This window comes from Passer domesticus, chromosome 2 (assembly GCF_036417665.1).
Source record: "Passer domesticus isolate bPasDom1 chromosome 2, bPasDom1.hap1, whole genome shotgun sequence".
Classification (NCBI taxonomy): domain Eukaryota; kingdom Metazoa; phylum Chordata; class Aves; order Passeriformes; family Passeridae; genus Passer; species Passer domesticus.
This window is the reverse complement of record NC_087475.1, coordinates 62,491,387-62,511,537: the sequence shown is the minus strand read 5'-3', so window position 1 is coordinate 62,511,537 and position 20,151 is coordinate 62,491,387. Positions and strand designations below refer to the sequence as shown.

The following is a 20,151-nucleotide window of genomic DNA, read 5'->3' as shown; positions in this document are numbered from 1 at the left end:
AGAGGAAGCAATCTCTTCCAGGATAACCTCACCTCCTTATGGAGCATCACTTCCACTCCAGGACACTGCTCCAGGACAGTTATCACACATGCCTGTGGCCACACACACTGCAGGCAACATCCTCTAATCCATAAACTAGATCACCTGTTTAAATCATCCTGTGATAATCAAGATTCTCCCTATACAACTAAGGTCAAAGTGACATTTTTAAAAGCCTACCTGGTTTCTGGCAGAGAATCCTAATAGAGGGAATTCTTAACCCAATTAGACCATGTAGGGTTACACTTCCATAAACACCTGCACATTTTCTCACTACAATTCACTTCAAATGCACTCTAGTAATTCATTCTCGTGCTTCCTAAATGTAAAAGCTGCTGCTTTTTGTATTTGTCAAAAGAAAAAAAAACTGCATTTGAAGGCAGTCTAAGGCATATTCACTGGCTTTGATACCTTTCCAAGAAGACAATGCCAGGAAATGGCAAGACTCTTCTACAATGCTGTACAACTCAATCACCAGCAACATCAATCACCACCTTGGTTTAAGAAAATCTATTAGACATTCATTAAAAAAACCCAACCAAAGTCCCCTCCTAGCTGAGAGTCTTAAGATCAGATAAAGCCCAAAGTTTAATCATCCAGGATTAAGTGGGATAAGAAATAAATAATGATACTGAACACTGGAAATACAAAAAATGAAAAAAATCAATGTTTATAAAAGCCATTCACATGAAAGAGCAACTGATAAAATAGGGAGCTTCAATATATACCTGTTCCATTGAAGGACAAGCTATGATCTGGAGGTCTTCATTACTAAATTCTTCCTTTAACAAAGCATGAAGTTTCTGGAACATTTGCTGAATGTTGTTCTTTTAAAAGAAAGGAGAAAAAAAATCAGTATTAAAAACACAACACCCATCTTAAACCAGACCAAACACAATGTACGTGGAATGGCTACTAAAGTGACCAGGTAGTGAGAAGCAATCAAGCTTCAATAACTTTTTTCTAGAACAAGCCCCAAAACAGCTACAGGAATCCACATTAGTTATAAGACAAAAACTTCAGTTAGATGTGCTAAAGTGAAACACTGAGTCCTAAAGACTTAACCTGGAAGCTTAAAACTCAAGCTTGGCTCTCCTGGTTGTTTACAGCAGGTTTTCCACTCAATGTGTATCACACTCTCTCCCTCTGGTGCTCTTGCCCATGCATAACTGACCAAAATCAACTGGTTGGTGTGGGACAGAGTTAATTTTCCTTATGGCAGCTCATCTGGTGCCAGGTGGAAGATGTACAGAATAAAGAGCAGCAGTTACTTCCCTGTAATACCCATGTGTTGCGTAGTAGAAGTGAGAGCAGTACAGCTGTTTGGATTTGGCTTTTTTAAGCTAAAGATATCATCATGAAACGTCTACAGGAAAACATGGCAGCAATACTCACCCTGACTGGCTTAAACAGAATTAATTCTGTATCTTTGTTGGACAAGTATAAGGACATGCTTCGTAAAGTTGATGGCAACTTTGTTTTTATTGTCTTGTAAGTGGAAGAGACCAGATCGTTGATCTTTGCTGAAAGTAAAAGAAATTATGTTTAACAGGCTAAAATGGAGTTCTACTTGCTGAAACCTATACTCCAGAAAATCACCTCCAGTCTCCAGGGGCAGATCATTACCAGAGGTTTGAGTGGAAGGCTGTGCAGTGTCAAACCCATCACAGGACCACAGCTTGCCAGACGCTGCTTCCTTTCCCTGCAGAAAATGCACCCATCCCATTTCTGAAAGCTACCACATCCTCCTGAGGCTTTTGAAATCACAGCCATTCAACAGCAACGAAGTTCTACATAGGCTCCCCCCCAGAAAACTTACTGGAAAAGCAACTGTTGGGAAACAGTGCTAGCAAAGAGAGCAGAATATCACAAATTCTCCTTACTGGTTATAGACCATGTCTGTGAGAGGAAAGGCTGCATAGAAATCTGGATTTTGAATTAACCAGACAGGAATCCCCTGTCAAACAAGACCTTCTTTCTTTATTGCTAGGAATTTTAATGATTTTACAAGATCATTGTCTAAAGGCCAGGGGAAAAATACATTTTGTATTTTTAAAGTACTGAAATTTAAATCCTATGTGGGTTTTTACCCCACTCAACTTCTGCCACATCTAAATTTTCTGCCTAGTCCCACTTCCCAGACAAATGACTCCAGGAAACAGCAGAAGGTCTGCTTCAATTTGCTTCTACACACATAATTATCTCCAAACAAACATTAAAAAAACTCCTGAAGAAGTGGGAGATATTAAGTAGAACCTCGAGTTAGCCCTTCAGAGTGTCTGACCCATGGAGCAGCACTGAATTATGTATGAACATGGCTGGCTTTGCATCTTAAGAATATGATGCAACAGAAGGTTCTAGTGTATGATTTGGAATAATCAGAGTTTTTCATCCAGAAGCACAACTTTGTAAAGTGAAGAGCAGAACAACCAAAGAGCATCTAAAACTGCTCCAAATGTTCCTATGAAGTATTCACATTTAAATTTTTAAAAAGAGGGAAACAAATGCAGATTCCATTTTTACATGGTGACAGGAAAACTGAAAACAAAGTAAATACCAAATGTAGAGACAATAAGGGCTTGAATGAGGATTCATTCTTTCCTACAAAAGTAAAAGCTTTATCATAATGTAATTAATTAATTCCTTAAGCACATTCTGTATGCAGTTGCAGAAAGTCTGTTTACACGCAAGAACAGTCACAGCTTGAGAAATACTCAAGGCATTCATCTACTGCACCAATTAAACACATATCCTGAAGTTTGTCAGGCTTTTAGAGCTGGCTTAAGACATTTCAAATAGCACACAGGCTCAAATGGAAGCCAGGATTTGTAAGAAAAAAGTAGACAGTTTTTATATGTAGAATTTTTCAAAGTCAATCACAGTCTCTCAGTCCAAGTTATTCTGACCACATCTTCAGATTTCTAATAGTAACATGAATATAAATCAAAGCAAATACCTGGTTGTGCCCAAGGTTGCTGTGAAAGGCTGTAATTGGGACCTCCTTGAGTGGCCATTGTTTTTAAAGCAGCTACCTAAAACAAGTAAAATCAACAAAATGATATTTCTTTCAGTTGAGTTCACAACAAAATAACCAAGTAAAAACTGCACAACTCTCTGAGATATCAGTGTACAGAATCTCCACTGATCTGTCTCTTCTACGACCTGACTTAACAACACACAGGGGAAGCAGCTTGACAGAAATGCAATTCAAAATTACAACCATGATCAATTCTTGAAAGTAAAATTCAAAATGGGATTAAATTTACAAAGATGCTTAGGCACCTAAGGATACAAAACCTCAAAAGAGACTTATCTTTAAGCAGCTTAGTCAAATTCCCCAGATTCCCAAGGAATCACTGAGATCACTCAAACAATCTATCAATCTCACCAGTTACCCATCTATATTTTAGGCATGCCACTGACCCCTACCCCAGCATGACAGGCATAATAAGTAAACTTAATACTGTAATCTTCTAAATTCTTTAAAAATCAGCAGCTGGGATATCTGCAGTCCATGCAATGCTGTAGCCCCAGTTTCTGAGAGGTCATGTCACTTATTCTCAGGACCTAAGGTTCAGAATAGATCCTGTTGCGAGGTTGTCTTACTAGAAACCTGAGCTCTAGAGAAGGTTCTAGAAAGAAATGTATTGTAACAAGACATGTAATACTGTAAGACCTCCCTCAAGAACAAACATGACCCAAGACTGATTCTGAAGGCTTACAAATGCAATCAAAGTAGTTCCTGCAGAAAGAAAAGGTCCTGCCAACCTTCACATCCCTGTTACAATTCAAGGAGAAATTAAAGCTTCTTGATCAAAGAACACAAGGGTTGCTTGTAAAAACAAACCATGACATGTTCCTTTAGCCCATTAATCTAAAAAATGCCTGGAAAATTGCTGTTGGAACTTAAAAGGAAAGCACATTATCTTCAACTAATCACACAGCACTAGCAGATTGTCATATACCCAATTTAAATACCAATTCCCTTATCCTACCAGTACTTCAGTTAGGTTAACAAACACACAACACATTTGTACCTTTGTCATGAACTCCTCCAGCTGGTCTATAAACTGTTTGGTTTGCTGCTGAATAAACTGCTCACAGGCTGATTTCAGATGACGATCTACGTCCTTCTTCGAGTCAATATAATGTTCTCTGATTTCTGGAGTACCCTTGAATAGAGAACAATTCTCTTCTTTTTAATTGCCAGAGATCACCACACACTTAAATGACCCATTTTTTCCTTAATGCAATAAGACTCACATTACCTCCAGTAAGAACTGTATCAAGGCGTTGTTGCTGTTCAGTCTAAAAAACCTTGAAACTGCCTTAGGATTCAGGATTTTAAATGCTGCATCTGTGAATCAGAAAGCCACTCACAATGTAAGTCAGTGCCACTCAGCTCCAGGAACTACAAACTATAATCACTCACTTATGCATAAAAAACCGCCCAGCATGAATGATTATGACTGCAACATTAATGACTCTAGCACTGCTCAGAGTGGATGCACAGAGGCACACAAAGATTCATTCACTACTTTTCAATGGCAACTATGTACCTAACAGTCTAAATAGATAAACACATTACAAGAAACTAACAAGTTGCTGAAATTAACTGCAGTGCTATAAGCATCAAAATTGTGTGAGCTCTCCTCTTCTTCTTACTGTAATCTACAAGTGGAAGACTTTTACATAAGCTATTTAAGTATTTACAAATAATCTGAAAAATTTTGCACACATTGCCTGGGAAAACCAACCACAGTTGCATGAAATAACTTTTAATTGGTACTTTTTTCTTCTGTGCTCAGCTGTTTTAGTTAGGACAAAACAAAACATTAAGGTTGATAAACATTCATGTTTATGTTCTCTACACAAGAGAAGAGAGAAGGAAAAGCAACAATGTCTGCAATTAACATCAGATACTGAAATTACACCTATAGTCTCAACAGGATGCTGTCACGCTGAAATCTAGTCAAATTGGGAAAAAATAAAATTATTAGTTACAGTATAGCTTTTTACCCTACTGTCAGCCATTTATCATCCTACACATCAATATGCTTTTTTTTTTTCCACTTCAAAAGGAATTCTGCACTCTGTATAAAACAGGGGGAGGGAAAAAAGATATAAGAGTAAAAGAAGTGTTTTCTGAGACATTAAGTAGAAAATACCAAATATATAGCTTTGTAGATTTTGCACTGAACTCAGAATCTGCACTCTTATGTAATGAAAGGTGAACGCAGAGCAAGATTATTTTTGTTCTCTTTTTACCAGCAATTTGAGAAATTCATAAGATTTCCAAATTCTTGATTAGAAGACTATGAGCTAGTCCTTTTCCCCACTGAATATTTCAGTTACATGAACCTTAACATTATACTACTTCAAAGAAGTTGGGCAAAAGCATGACTTTTACAGTAAGCAGTATCCCTTCATCTGTAAATACAAAATTAAATCTTAAACCTGTGTAGAGGAAATTTGGCTAGAACACAGTAAAACTGTTAGCCATATTATTTTTCCTTTACAACTCATCCCAAATATAAGACCTTATCGGTCTATGCTACACCACAGAATTAAGCACACTTAAGTGTCTTAAGAATTAAGCACAACATACATCTTTTCAACACCATTGCCACCACCACCACCACCAAATACAAAGAAAAAGTTTTCCATTACTTACCACTACCACCTGCAAAGCACTGGCTGGCACAAAAATTTATTCCATTAAATGAATATGGAGAACAAACTTGTGTGTCAGCCAGGACATTACACCAAAAGGATGTATTTGCCCTTTAACCTCCAGTCAACTAGAAACCACTCAACAGGTAGGAGGTTTCATTGATGTTCAAATGCAACAAGTGAAATGGTTAGTGTAAGAAATGCTTGCTTCAGAGTTAAGACTGCAGCATATTAGCAGGAAAGAGAAGTTATTTCTTCAGCTTTCTCTTCTGAAATGGAAGGAGAGAAACTTGACATGCTTCCAATAATTTTTCCCATTATCCTTACAACTTGGAAAGTGCATGACAGTTCAATTTTGTATTGAGAGCTTTCTTCCTGAATTTTATAAGGAACAATAGTACAATTTCAAAAACCATGACCATGGCCACTACTTCTATTTTCCTACAAGAGACATGCTTGCTACATAATACCATAATACCAATACTGTTCACTGAACTTGTAAAATAAGAAATAATACCAATACTGTTCACTGAACTTGCAAAATAAGAAATCCTTCTTAAAACAAAAACCTCACAGAAAGGTGCAGGAAATCTTAATTTGCTCTAGCTAAGTTGACTATGTATTGTTAAATTCCCCTGCTAAGCAGCAGTAAGAAAAGATATTCTTTTAACACGCAAGAAAAGAGGAAAGAATTCTGTGCAATAGAAATGTAGATTACTTAGCTGTTCTTAAAAAAGACTGGATAAATTAGTTAGGTCAGTAGTGAAAGCAGGCAAACACATTTCCTACAAAAATAAAGAATTTATTAGATGCATTTTGAATTGCCCTGAGTAGGAAAATGGTTTTGGTTTTTTTCAGAAAAGCTAGGAACAAAGCAAGAGATTAGAAAGAGCATACAGGTCATTGCAAGTGAACATAAAATAAACCCAAAACTTTTGCTGGGACAAAGGGAGGACAATCCCATCCCATTCTGTAGCCAGCAGCTGTTTAGTACCTCTAGTTTTCTTGAGGTCCAGGGAAATTTCCTTAATGGTGAAATCAGTGTGGAAAGGAGCAATTTGTTCACGAAGAATCAGAAGGTGTTTTATTAAGAAAAGCTGTCCATCGACCTGGGTCTACAGCACAAGAGAAAGAACATGCATTACATGTAATACAAAAAAAACCCAAACAATTAAATGAGGAGCGAAGTTTCGACATTTCCACTTTTATTAGTTAACAAGCTTTTTCCATTAGCCTGTAGTGTGATTAACTACACTCTGGGATCAACAAATCCCACTTCTGTACTATTCCTAAAACACTGCACTACAGAAGCATTACTTCTACTTTAATGGGATACTTTATTCCCATTTCTTAGAAGAATTAGATTACACAGTCATATTACTAAATGTCCTCATTAAGTAAAGGTATCCACTACTTGAATGATACAAATTTATTCTTCTTCAGAGAGAGAAATTATTTAATGTAATTCATATAATTTATAGTTGAAAAACATGAGGTTCTAAATTTGTTTTCATCATTACAATGACTAAAAAAAGTCAATGTTCCTGTAATAATCTTGATTAACTGTGCTGTTCTGCAAAGGTCTTACAACGCATTTTTCTCATGTCATTAAACACAAAGCTTAGTTAATTTCTAAACAGTACAGCAAAGACACAAAGAGTAAAAGAAGGCCAAGTTCACTCCATCTAAATGATCCGTTTTGCACTGCTTGTTATTTTAACTACATGCTTTACACTGCGTGCTACTTTTAATCTTTAAAGTTCATGGCTCATTGAGGTAAAAAGAGCTCTTTAGAATTCAAATTTGCTTTTGCAAGCTGGAGGAGGGCTTTCCTTGATATAATGTTAAATAAAACAGAAAAGAAGAAATCAGATTTAAATCTGCAGTTTCAACAAATAGAAATTTCACTAAAAATGAGTGGTAGAAAGGGCTTCTTGAGTTGTTAGGGTTTGGCTTGCCTTTTTTTTTTTAATTCTTATATGCATCATTTCACCAGATAACATTAAATTAACATGCATCAAGAACAAAGTGGTAGAGACCCTAGTTTTGGGCCAACCTATTCAGGGTTCATTGCAGGACGAGTTTCATTCTCTGCAATAACTTTAAGTCAATGCTGGCCAGGTATTTAACTGTAGAATTCTGAATCAGCTACACAGGAAATAGTTATTGGCTCAAGCTAAAGGGAAGTGTAGCTTGCATTTCTTTTAAAGATGATATGTTTAACAGATTTTTTTAAAGGACACTCAAAAGAGACACTTTAAAAGAGATAATTTCCAATCAGAACTAAAATCTTTCTCATTATTAGATATTTACTGCTTATAAAAATCCAACAATTTTAGCCTACTAAGACTTTTCTTTTTTCATTCACTTCTTGACTGTTAGGAATTAGCAAATTACTACAGGATTTAAAGGAACTGTGAAAGGAAAAAGAAAGTTGACTCCTCAAACATGGTAAAGTTCAAATGAGTTGATGAATTTGCATTGAATTCTGAGCAGCACATGAGATCAAACCTTTTGATAATACAGTTCTGAGCAGTGAATACTTAAAACTTCTTCCCAGTGAACATAAGTTAGAAAGATTTTAGAAAATTCAAACAATGGAGGCAGAGAAAAAGAGAAAAGAGTAACAGGCAGTGAAAATAAATACAAAGTCCTCTAGCAAAAATGTCCCTTTAGGCATCACTTCACTGAATTCCCATGAGTTAGAGCAGCCTGCAAACACGATTTCTAGGGTCTGTATTCCACCTTTTCAGACAGGCTACCATGTGAATCATTATCTTTGCCCTGCAATACATTAACCATAACTAAGAACTGGCAAATCCATCAAGTCTCTGGGGGCAGAGCAACATGCTTTGACTAAGATTTTAACAGAATTCTGAACCACTGCTTTGTGACTTTAGATATACAAGGGGCTGGGGGCCGTGGAATTCATACCCAAAGCACAGATTCTGACCTTGTTTTTGCTGATGGAATCAGCAGCTCCCAGCAGCGACTGGATGCAGGCAGATAAAGCCTCTTGCGATAATCCCTGAAACACTGCCCTCTGCAGGGAAGAGTTAAAAAAAAGACCAAAAAAAAAAAGGTGTTAGCAAAGCTTAGGCAGAATGTTAAGAGTTGCACTTTGTGAACGATGTGTGTACTAGCTTATAAAACTCCATATTAACTAGCTAAAAACATGTTGGCTAAGTGCAGTGACACAGGATGAGGCACTCACACACAAAAGCTTGCTACAACCACTCAGGCTGGATGCAGGTACCCACTCAAGCCTGTCCCACTCCCCCTCCAGCTCTGAACTGGCACCTGGGTAGTGACAATGTCAGTGATACCTCACACATTCAGAGCATGAATTGTGTTGTGCTGGGTAACCTGACCAGACACTTCTTCCCGTGTCAGGCAACTACCTGTGCATGCAAGCTACACCTGCAATAGACACGAGATCATTTGAGTGAGCTTAACCTCAGGCAGACTCAAATTACCTCACATTTGTGACAGCTTAGTAAACAAACATGACAGCTGCCATGGCCCAGGGGACACGGTGCAAGTGCTTAAGTGGCAGGAATATGATCCTATGACTGAGCCAGCCAAAGGAACACAGCTCGCTCCCACCAGCACTGCAACAGAGCCCTGACTGCTCCAGACACACCAGCACCACTTCATTCACGTGTTCCCATCTACAGGGTGCAGGCAAAGGGTACCAGTTCTGCTACAGTGTCTCAGGGGAAAACCAAATTAACCTCTGTGCAGATACATTGTAAATGAGCCTTGCAAACAAGGCAGAAAGCACCTCATTTACCAAGGTCTAGCTGAAAACAAGGGCAAATATTCATCTATTTTAGATTGATATTTCAAGCAATAAAGCATTAGTATTTTCTGGCTTCTTTTTTAGCACTAGCATCTTGGCAGGAATTTCATGTAACACCCATCAAAGATATTTCGAAATCCATTAAATGTGTCTAATAAAAATACAACACATGCAGAAAAGCAAAAACACTTGCATTAGTTTCCTTAGAGACTTATCAGCCTTATATGCTGTTAAGTGAGCAACACAAAACAGATTCTAACAGGAAAGTCTTAAAATATGCGTTAAGTAAACATGTCTTTTGTTTCTGCTAGACATGAAGCTTTCCACTATCTTAAACTTTGGAAATGTGTTCCTATGTTTTGAAGCATGAAGAGAGGTGCCACAAAAAAAATTCAGAACATTTTCAAAATGTAGAAGCAGCACAGTCACCATTTTTAAGACCAGAGACATCACACAAACACATTCACCCAGTAATTTCAGCAATAAAATCATTCCCTGTAATTGACCCAAAACTTTCTATTTTTTCTTGTCCTATTCACTCCTCAGCTTTGGTGAGACCAGTATCTTGAACATCAGACACTGAATTATTTCTGTAACAGCAAAAGCAATAGATGTACAAATCAGTGCCATTTTTCTAATTCTACAAATATAAAATTGTCTTGGAAATGATGACTTAAATTTGTCAGTTCACTTGCTTTACTAAAGACAGCAGCAGAAAGACCAAGAGGTTAGAGGCCAGTAATTGTCCTAGTTTGTATTAAAATATTTAGACACTGTGCTCTACACACTTCATAATTTCACCTTAAAAATTAGATAAAGAAATTTTTGCATACATCTATACATCTGTATAGTTTGGAGAGACACACTAGAGTCCTTCTGACAGTAGGATACCACATTCCATGCAGATCTGCAGGTGAAATCGTGCTCTGATGCCTGGGATTAAGGGATTCAGCTGAACCTGTTTAAAAGCAAAATACACACATGAAAAGCTTGCCCATCTTGTCCTTCCAACCAAAGGAGACTGTAATATCAACTGTAATATAAAAATGCATTTTACACTCTCTACACAGAAACATGACATTTTATTTTACCCAAACAGGTTAATTTTTTTTTTCCTTCTGAGCAGGTCAGTACTAGATTTCTGATGTGAATCGAGCACAAGCCTGTGAAAGACATGAATTTGCTTTCAGGGGTGGCCCAGCTCAACCTTTTTGAATGATTTAGTTTTACAGGCATGACACACACCTCCCACTCAGCTAAACAGCTGAAATGATCAGTTACTGAAAAAAAAAATAGCACAGGAGAAAAGAGGAAAAAGAAATGGTTAGAGATCATGGAATTACAGGAAATGCTTAGGGAAAAAAAGGAAAAAAAAAACGTTGTATTTCTTCACTCTTTCCTTTCTGCTGGGGATAATCCTACATGGGTTGAACAGTTGCACAAAATACAGGGTTTAAACATAATTTATAAACTGTAAAAATAACAGCAAAACCAATTTTGTCGTGAGATAGTTGTAAACATAAAGAAGTGCTCTTCCTGGGTAACCTTCATAATAACATAGCATGCTCAAAATGGATTTTCACAACACCTGACAGACAGAAGTCTGTTTTCATTTTGTCCTTAAATCAAGCTGGGAAACAGCTGAGTCAATAGCACTAGAGCTCTGATTTCAAATACCAAGCATTTAAAAAAAGTAAAATTGTTGGAGTTTCACTTGCTGATGGAAAATGCACTTGTGTTTATGTGATCAGTGAAGAAATCATCTGAAAAAATCCAGTAATATCTCTCTACCTTTTGCAATTATAAATTTATTGTCACCATAGTTAGAAAGCCTGTAAAATGATATCAGTTTGAGGTTCCTAGGCCATTCATTAGTCACTTCAGCTACTCCTGCAGGTCCTGAAATGGGAGAGAGGCACCTCTGAAGGACAAATAATCCAAATTATCTCAGACACATGTCTTCAAATTACACCATATAGGTTCCTTCCATCGCCTGAGTGCAGGTGAGATTTACAGGACTTGCAAATTCCATACACCTGGGGTGAAGTACAACGAACTCCATTCTCAATGGGATTTGTGAAGTCCAGCTAGAAACTCTGCAGACTTTCCAAGCCAAAATCAAGAAACTACCATGTAATCAAAAGGAATACAAGAAACAAGTGATAAAGAGCTGAGAAAGAAGCTGCTGGGTAAATAATAACACTGTACCACTCTGAACAATGATAAAATAAAAGGAGAAATTCTTCATGGATCTTCCATAGTAATTTTAAAATTTCTAACACTCAAATGACTGGCATCAGCCACATTTTAAGAACTTTTATTCCAGTTTGCTGTAATTTACAGACACATGGGTCACAAGTTTAAAATGTCAAGGAGTAAATTGTGAATTATTTTAAATAGAGAGACATGGCTAACACACCAAATCACCTTTCCCATCTTAGCACAGCTAACAAACAAAAGCATCCTCAAGTACACATCTTGATAGCAGGGATATTTTTCAGTGGAGAATACAAAAGCTCAGGTTTATACAAAGTACAATAGATGCTGTTGGTTGCAAAAGTAGCTGCTTCATATAACAGACTGCACTTGAAGAACAAAGAAATAGCACCAAAAGAACAAGATCAGGCTGCTTCTCATCTAAAATACAAAACTAAAACTTTGAGACAAAGTTCACCTCTAAAAATTGCTTATGTATTTGTCTAGGAAAATAACCCTTTAAAATACATGCAAGTTTCTCACAGATGGTTCAAGTTAATGCTCACATTCCATGAGCTTTATGCATGAATTTGACAATATGAGATGTATTTCATACCAGATTTAACTAAGCTGCAGGACTCGGGATCTTCTAGCCGGACATCTGAAAATGAAGCTTCAGATGTCAGCTTCTTCTGTTCCTCCTTCAAACTCTGTGCAATTTGCTGCAAAGAAAGATACACAATAATATTTTAATATCACATAACACTGCTTTGGTTACAACAGATAAAAGCATGCTGAACTGCAAAAGAAATCAGCTACAGCTTCCAGTGTTTCAAAGACATTTAGAAGAAACAGGCAGATGTTTCCAAAACAGTGGCAGAAATACTGCAATACGATAAAAATTCACAAATACACATCTGTGTAAAGCACTGTTCTTTTATTTTGCCTGTTTTACTGATGTCTCAATAATGACATATAAAGCTACCTAGAAAGACAAGTTCAAAATAGGGTAACCCACTTCAACACTTACTTGGATTTTAAATAGATCATTTTTTGATGGCTTTATTTCCAGAAATGACATGCAGATGGCCCAAAAGTACTCTCTAGTTTATTCCCTGTGGGAGTTCAACCAAAAGCCTTCCCCTAACATTACTCAACATTTCCACACTTCAACCTTTTCCACTATTTGGTCAGCTTCAAAGCAACAAGAGGCAGCAAGAATGGGCAAAGAACTGCATTAATATTTGAACAGAACAGCAGAAGAAATATTTTTGCCCTGTGCTTTTAACATTTTAATAATTCATTTGCTAAGACAGAAGGGCTCTCTAAATAGCAAGGTTTTGAGGTTTAAAAGCAATCAAGTAGCAAAATGAATTTCAAACCAGGCAAAAACTGAAGTCTTATGAGGACATATGAAGAGCAGCATAATTTCTCAATTTGGAATGAACTTTCTCTTCTTTAACTGAAGGGCCATAGGACCTTTGTTAGAAAATAAGGCCTCGTACAGACCATACAGCAGAATCACTCGCATGAAGATTCTTATTAGTACTTAAACTTTCAGTACAAAAAGCAGGTACTCTACAGACTCACTAGCTTCAGGGTTTAAAACCCTGTGGATATCCCATAAGATTGCCAAAGTACAATAAAAGCTTTAGATGTGTATAAAGACAATGTCATAGCAACATGAGTTCACTATTAACAATTTTCTTACAGTGTTTTCTCTGTTTGCAGGCAAGAATTGAGCCCACATAATGTTAATGTCTTTCAGCCCACAGCAAAATACATATATTTTAGGTAGGTAGGTAGGTAGGTAGAGAGAGAGAGAGAGAGAAGAGAGAGATCAGACAGACAGACAGATAGATAGCTTCTCTATTTTTATAAGTAATGTTCTGATTCTGAAGTCAAATAGCAGCTTCTCTACCAACTGGTCAGCTGGAACTAAGTCCTACAGTTTTTTAAACACCACCAGCTATTCTGACAGCTAGGTGGAAAGCAGAATACAGCAATAAAATTTGGATCTTGCCAGTCCATGTTGGAAAGGCCATTCTCAGTCACCTCAGTCCTTTGACAGCTTGGGCCTCCCATTATAAAGTGAATGGCAATAGTTATTAGGAGGGGGATCTTTACTATGCTTTACTGCTTCCATGTAGTCTTCATGCAGTTGCAGCTTGTTCTAGTCAAAAACTCATGAAAGGTTTCTCATTGGGCATTTATTTATTAATGTCAGTTGTTTAATTTTTTTAAGTAAATAGAATTAGTTTGATCTATTTCAACAGGAACATTGACTCAAAGGGCTTGGAATGACTAAAAAACAGCTAATACTGGTAAGAACTTGAAAAAGGCTTCTGGAAGCCATTGCTAATATGTTAAATTATCTAAAGCAACTCTCCTCTCACACTGCCTGAGCACAGGGTATACACATGCCTACCAAAAGCTAGTTGACCAGTAATTCTTGAAACAAACTTGCAGCTAACTAGGACTGTCTAAAGCATCTCTTCAATTCCAGCTCAGATAGAAAATACACTGGTAATATCTATTACTTATGAATGTAAAAAAAAAAACTCAGAAGCTTCAAGTTTTGATGAAACTGTTAACTGTGAGAACTATTGCCATTGTCACTAAGTTTGACATAAAACACTGACATATAGTTCAGAGTCATAATTTAATCAGCAAGTGTCAATTTAAAAATGCCAGTAACACTTGGGTTTTCCTAAGAACAGGAACACCCAAGCTGCAAAGCACCGTACTGCACAACTGCATACACTGCATGTACAAAGTCAAGGAAAGTGAAAAAGCTGAGGCTGTACCTCCATCATTTCCAGCTTGTCAGGATAGGCGAGATCGCCGGGCGCGGGCTTGTAGCCGGTGATGTCAGTCTGAATGTAAATGTGTGTCCTGTAGACCAGGCGCTCCTGTACATCTTCCAACATCTGCTTCACACCAGCTGCAAATGCACCCAGTTGTTCAGCTGGCAAAGGTAAGACAAGGCACAAACTTGTTAATGACAAGCTTATAGAAACACAAATCTGAAGTATCACATATAGGACCATAAAAACCTGGCTTGCTGCAGATGGAGTCAGGATATTTTTGGAACAGCAGCATGCAGACAAATTTGTGACAAACAAGGAATTTACTGAGCTTCGTGCTGCAGTTGCTTTGGCTCCCCAGGTTTTCATTAGGCTATGAAAATGCAACCTCACACTGATGGCATCAGATGCCTTGTTAGAATTAAGGGTTCTAATTATTTCAGACCTGGGTACATTAAATGAAATTTTGGTGGGAACAACAAAGCAGGGTGACTTTGGTTCCATCACAGCCAATACCTGTGGTGTGACTGTCCAGAGCTGATAAAAACAGAAAAACCAAAGCAGCTCACATCAAACTTAAGACTTATTGTATCAGCCCAAATTTAAGTAGTAGTAAGACACTTCTCATGATAAACCAAAAGATTAAGTCAGCAAATTTTTGCTCGTTCCCAACAGTGTTACAATTATACTTCCAGGAAAGTGAACAACTCTTCACGACTACTGGCACAGTTTCAGCGACAAAGAGCTACACTGGGTGATATACCAGCTACCAGGGATGATTTCTGTTTATTGCCTGGTGCAAAAAAGACTGTGAAAGGACTCCATTATGCATTGGTCATACTATGAAATGAGACACCAGGTCAGCTCACTCCTGTGAGACTTTGGGCTCTGCATACTTACAAAACTCCAGAACCTACACTGCTACTTAACTCCTCTGCCGAATTTACAATTTCTAATCTGGGAAATACGACATTAAGAAGAATTGAAAAAAAAACAGTTTGCATTCCTTTATCATCCTTATGCAGAAAGCTCTACATGGATGATGCATTAGCAGGGCCAAGCGCAGTAGTTTGTTAATTTGAAAAGTTAATTTAAATCAACCCTGGTGCATGCATATACACTGGGTGGATGCTTGCTAGCATTTATACAATCTAGAGAAAACATTACTAATATCAGTATATTACTTAAGATGATGCTATGCACAGACCCAAATATGCAGACCTTCACTATAAATGAAAAAGCATAATTAATTTTACACAAACATGTCACATATGAGGTTAGGTTAAGATCCACTAGAAAGAAATAAGCATCTAGAATTTCTGACTATGCAATTAAATAATTTTATCCGTTAAGAAGACACTTAATAATCTTCATTCTATGACTTACCATTGTTCTGTACATGATCCTCAAGCATCTCGTTCTTGAGAATCCCACAGAGTTCAGAAAGTGTCTCTAAGTGAATGACATGGATGATCATTGGCCTCAGGACATCGTACAATGAAAGACACAACTTCTCCAACAGTTCACTATGAAGAAAAAATTTTAAAAAGCAAAATACTTTCAGGATCCCCCAAAAGCAAAGGAAAATTTTAACACAAACATAGATTATTCTGTGGCAAAGATTTTTGAAGGAAGCACGAGAAAACAAGTGTCATAGAAGACTTCAGAAAAGACTGTTTAAAACATAAGCCCACTATTTCCTACAAAGTAGGAAAAGATTTCCTTTTAAAAGATGTGGCATATCAACTGCTTAAAAATGGTGTTACAGCTTTTAATTAATTTTAAAATAAAATTTAAAAAACCCAAATAAACAAACAAAATCTTTACAAACCAACAACTCAACCTGTCACAAAGGGAAGATGCTGTAACCTGATTTACTTGGCTTCTGTGTAAGAAAATGCTCCTGCTGAGCTCAGAATCATAACCCAAATTTTCTCTTAAGAAAGGGCTCATCTGATTCCAAGGACTCAAAAGTGTATTAGAATCAGGAGCACACAAAGAGGGACACAGGAGAAGACACCTGGTAATGTTTTCTCTAATAGTTACCAACATCTCAGAGCACACTTTTCAATCTAACTGAAGTTATGATATCAGTGCAGTGACACACCAGAAATCCCACTTCAATTTATTTTTTTCTTTCACGTTCAAAGTGATGCATATCTTGGTTAAGACACCAACAGCACTCACTCTAGACATTTTTGCCACACTCAATGCTCCCTTCACTAATCACATACTAGGCACTAATGCTATTGCCAGTAGCTGAAAATTCAAGTAATTTCCCATTTAGAGTTAGAAATATAAACATCAAGAACACTGAAGTAATCACAGTGTGATAAAGATACTGAGTTTACTGCACAATTTGTTTTTTTTAATTCACAAAAAATGTCTGTCAATAGGAAAATGACACTTCAGTTCCTCAGACAGGGAACAAAAATGCTCATGAAAGAATACTCAGAAGAAACATTTTGAATGGCTCTTCCTTTGCATCCTATAGCACTATAAGCAACTTGGTAAAACAGCAACTCTCCGTGTTAAAAGCAGAAACAAAAGAGAAAGTTTCACTGGCCTTCTTATTAAATACAATACTCAATCTCAGATCTCTACTCTTGGGTGGAATTTCAGTAAACTCTTATCTCTACATAGACACCTGGCTGTAATATCTTCAGAGCATCTTAGCACTGCAGAAAATAAAATGAGCCTATGTCTTATGCTAAGAGAAACCTAATAAAGTAACTACTATTTTAAACTTTTTAAAAAACATTTTATTTAGCTGTAGGCAAAAACAAAAGGGAAGAAAGTTCTTAGGAAATGAGGTAACTACATTCTATCAAAATTTAAAAAAAACAGAAGTCTATTTTCATTCTTGGTGTGAATAGCACTAGTGACAAAATTTCTGGCTGAACAACATTTTACACTGATTTCAATTAGGGATGTTTAGTCCAGGATTTGGAGTGAAATAGCTAAACTGATTCTTTTCAAATTTATTTCCGTCACCTCAAATTCTGAGCATGTCCCACATGAGGCCACAATTCCTTAGAAAAGTCTGGGCCTACTCTGGCACTCTGGTTTATCTCTAGTGAGGCTTCATGCAGTTTTAGTCTTCCTCTACCTTTGAAGTATGGGGAGGGTAGTGGGCAGTTTTTTCTTCAGGTTACACATTTGTTTAACTTAAGCTGCACTCAATTTAAGACATTGCAACACTCAAAACCAGTGTCTTGGTTACACTAATAGGAATACACTCAAGTTAGGAACTTTATAGCAAGGGAACATGACCTACCCAAATTTCAGATCAAGTATCAGTACTAAAACATACCAGAAAACTGGAGGAGGGGCATAATCTAATCAATTGCTTAACCATTACAGGTCTGTTGTAAAAAACTTAACAGTACTTTTACATTGCAATTACTGTGTGAAGCAGCAACCTGTCCCTCTTTGAGGTTTAGGCACAGGAGATGGGGACACTGTTCTTGTCAGGCATCCACTACCCTACCTTCTGTTCAGCCCAAATACAGCAACATGCTAATATTCCTTGACAGTAAGGGCAGCTCATTAAATTCTTCCAGAAAAATAGCTGGAGTTCACCAGCCTAATTTCAGACCGAAGCAAATGAAAGCATTAGTGCAACAGGCTGTGCAAAACCAGCTGAGAGCTGTAGACTTCTATTTTCAAAGAACTATTTTCAAAGAACCTGAGTATCTTTAACTCTTTTGGACTATCTACAGAGCATTTGCAAAGATTATTTATGGAGAATGAGAACTATCTGCTTTGCTTAAATAAAGAAGAAAACTAAGAACATCAAAGTCCGACTCCAGAAGTGATTGAGCTGTTTTTTTATCTTGCTAGTTCTTACCCAACCATTTGAACACAGCTCTGTTTGCCATAAAATATAGTCTGCTACATCACAACACACTAAATACAACATCAAGTAAAACAAAACCAGCATCTACCACCTACTCCAGTTTTGGTGTTGGTTTTGTGAAGAACTCATTGTAAAGCTGGTGTTCATCCTGGCATACATGGACCATAAAGGCACAACCACTTCGTACCTGTATTCACAGAAATACAAATACTTGATTATTAAATTATTTTTCTTGTATCAGTATCACAAGAGATATTAGAAGTATTATTACTAAGTATTATATATTGTGTTGTGATTATTACAGCTATGATTAAACTGAAGACTTGTAAAATTCAAAAGCAATGCAATGAACTCTAAGATTATGGGCTGAAAAGATGTTACTAGCCAAATGAAAGCTCACTGTACAACTTTTGTTCCTTTTTTTTTCTGAAATTTAAGTAACCACATTTTATGCTTCTTTTCTATCCTCCCCCCTCTGTGGGGTTTGTGACAGGGTGGAGTTTTTACAGAAACAAAACATGTATGGCTTGAAAATATTAGTAGAATGTTAATGATTCAAACTCACAGACAACAGTAACAATTCTGTATGTAAATGACTGAATTAAGTAAGTTCATTTTTCCTGGGGGAGAGGGGATTAAAACGTAACAAAACCTTCACAACACATGACTACTTTACCTACCAGAGCACAATGATCTCTGTTATTCTGACTGGTTAATTCTGTAACAGTGCTAGCGATACTTGGACCAAGCAAAAGCTCCCGCTGGTCGAGGTAACACTGATGGATTTCATTGAGAACTTGCTGATACCTAGCCATGAAATTAAAACAGTAAGTGCATCATGAAGATAATTTTCTGGCACACATAAAATACATTCTAATACCCTCTTAAGGTCTATGTAATTTCAATTTTTAAAACTTTCTTTTAAACAAATAATAAGTACTGTTTAACAGTACCTAAGCAAAAGTAAGTATTTTCAAAACTTAAAACTGTAGAAGATAAATTATGTAGACATACTCACTCTGGCATTTTTTCAGATCTTTGCTCTACTTGTTCAATAAGAGTCTATGCAAAAAAAAAAAAAAAAGAGAAAGAAGTATTATCAGTAAATTACTTTTTTGTAGTAATTGGAAAAGAGTTAGTAGTATTTTTCCACAGATACAATATGCAATCTTTGGACATTCACTCTTACACAATATGCAATCCCTGCATTCATACTAATAAATTCAAGCCTCGTTTTCATAACTTCCTTTTTAAAAGTTAGTTACCAGCTACTTACTCTGACTTTGGGAGCAGCTGCTCTGAATTTCACATAAAACAGCGTGAAGGCATTGTCAGAGTTTGGCACAGCTGAAGGATCCTGAAAGAAGAGATGAGTAATTGGTTAAAAAGCAAATTACTATATTTGGCTTCTAGTATATAATGGCTGAGATAATTAGGCTCTAAAACAGGGTATTGGTTGTTTATGCTTATGCTTCCAGTGAAACAGCTCTTTGCCACTTCCCACCAACAAAGGCGTGCTGGTTTCAGAATTTAAAGTCAGATGGAAGAACAAAACCCAAGTGTTTCATCCAACAGCCTCTACAGGAAAAGGCACATTTTCAGTAATTATGACATTCTCTATTAGAGAGAAAAATTTTCTCTGAACTTGCCAGAGAAGTAGTGATTGTTGGTCCTTAATATGTAGTACTAAAATGGAACAAATTTCCCTTTTATCTGCCAGTCCCAAGGCAGAGAAGCTAAGTTTCAGCTTGCATTCAAGCTCCAACCAGAATATC

The 20,151-nt window shown here is 36.9% G+C and overlaps 1 protein-coding gene across 1 annotated transcript in view; it reads right to left on the bottom strand.

The window, feature by feature from the left end:
• COG3 (component of oligomeric golgi complex 3) overlaps positions 1-20,151 on the bottom strand; it is a 30,769-nt gene that overhangs the window by 2,741 nt on the left and 7,877 nt on the right. The window contains exons 8-22 of the mRNA XM_064408743.1: positions 19,653-19,733; positions 19,395-19,438; positions 19,057-19,183; positions 18,472-18,563; positions 15,904-16,043; positions 14,518-14,678; positions 12,327-12,432; positions 10,348-10,472; positions 8,666-8,755; positions 6,707-6,827; positions 4,308-4,396; positions 4,077-4,211; positions 2,996-3,071; positions 1,435-1,562; positions 768-866 (exon numbers count right to left, since the gene is read on the bottom strand). Coding sequence (XP_064264813.1) covers positions 768-866; positions 1,435-1,562; positions 2,996-3,071; positions 4,077-4,211; positions 4,308-4,396; positions 6,707-6,827; positions 8,666-8,755; positions 10,348-10,472; positions 12,327-12,432; positions 14,518-14,678; positions 15,904-16,043; positions 18,472-18,563; positions 19,057-19,183; positions 19,395-19,438; positions 19,653-19,733 — 1,614 coding nt within the window. The remainder of the gene's footprint in view (positions 1-767; positions 867-1,434; positions 1,563-2,995; positions 3,072-4,076; positions 4,212-4,307; positions 4,397-6,706; positions 6,828-8,665; positions 8,756-10,347; positions 10,473-12,326; positions 12,433-14,517; positions 14,679-15,903; positions 16,044-18,471; positions 18,564-19,056; positions 19,184-19,394; positions 19,439-19,652; positions 19,734-20,151) is intronic.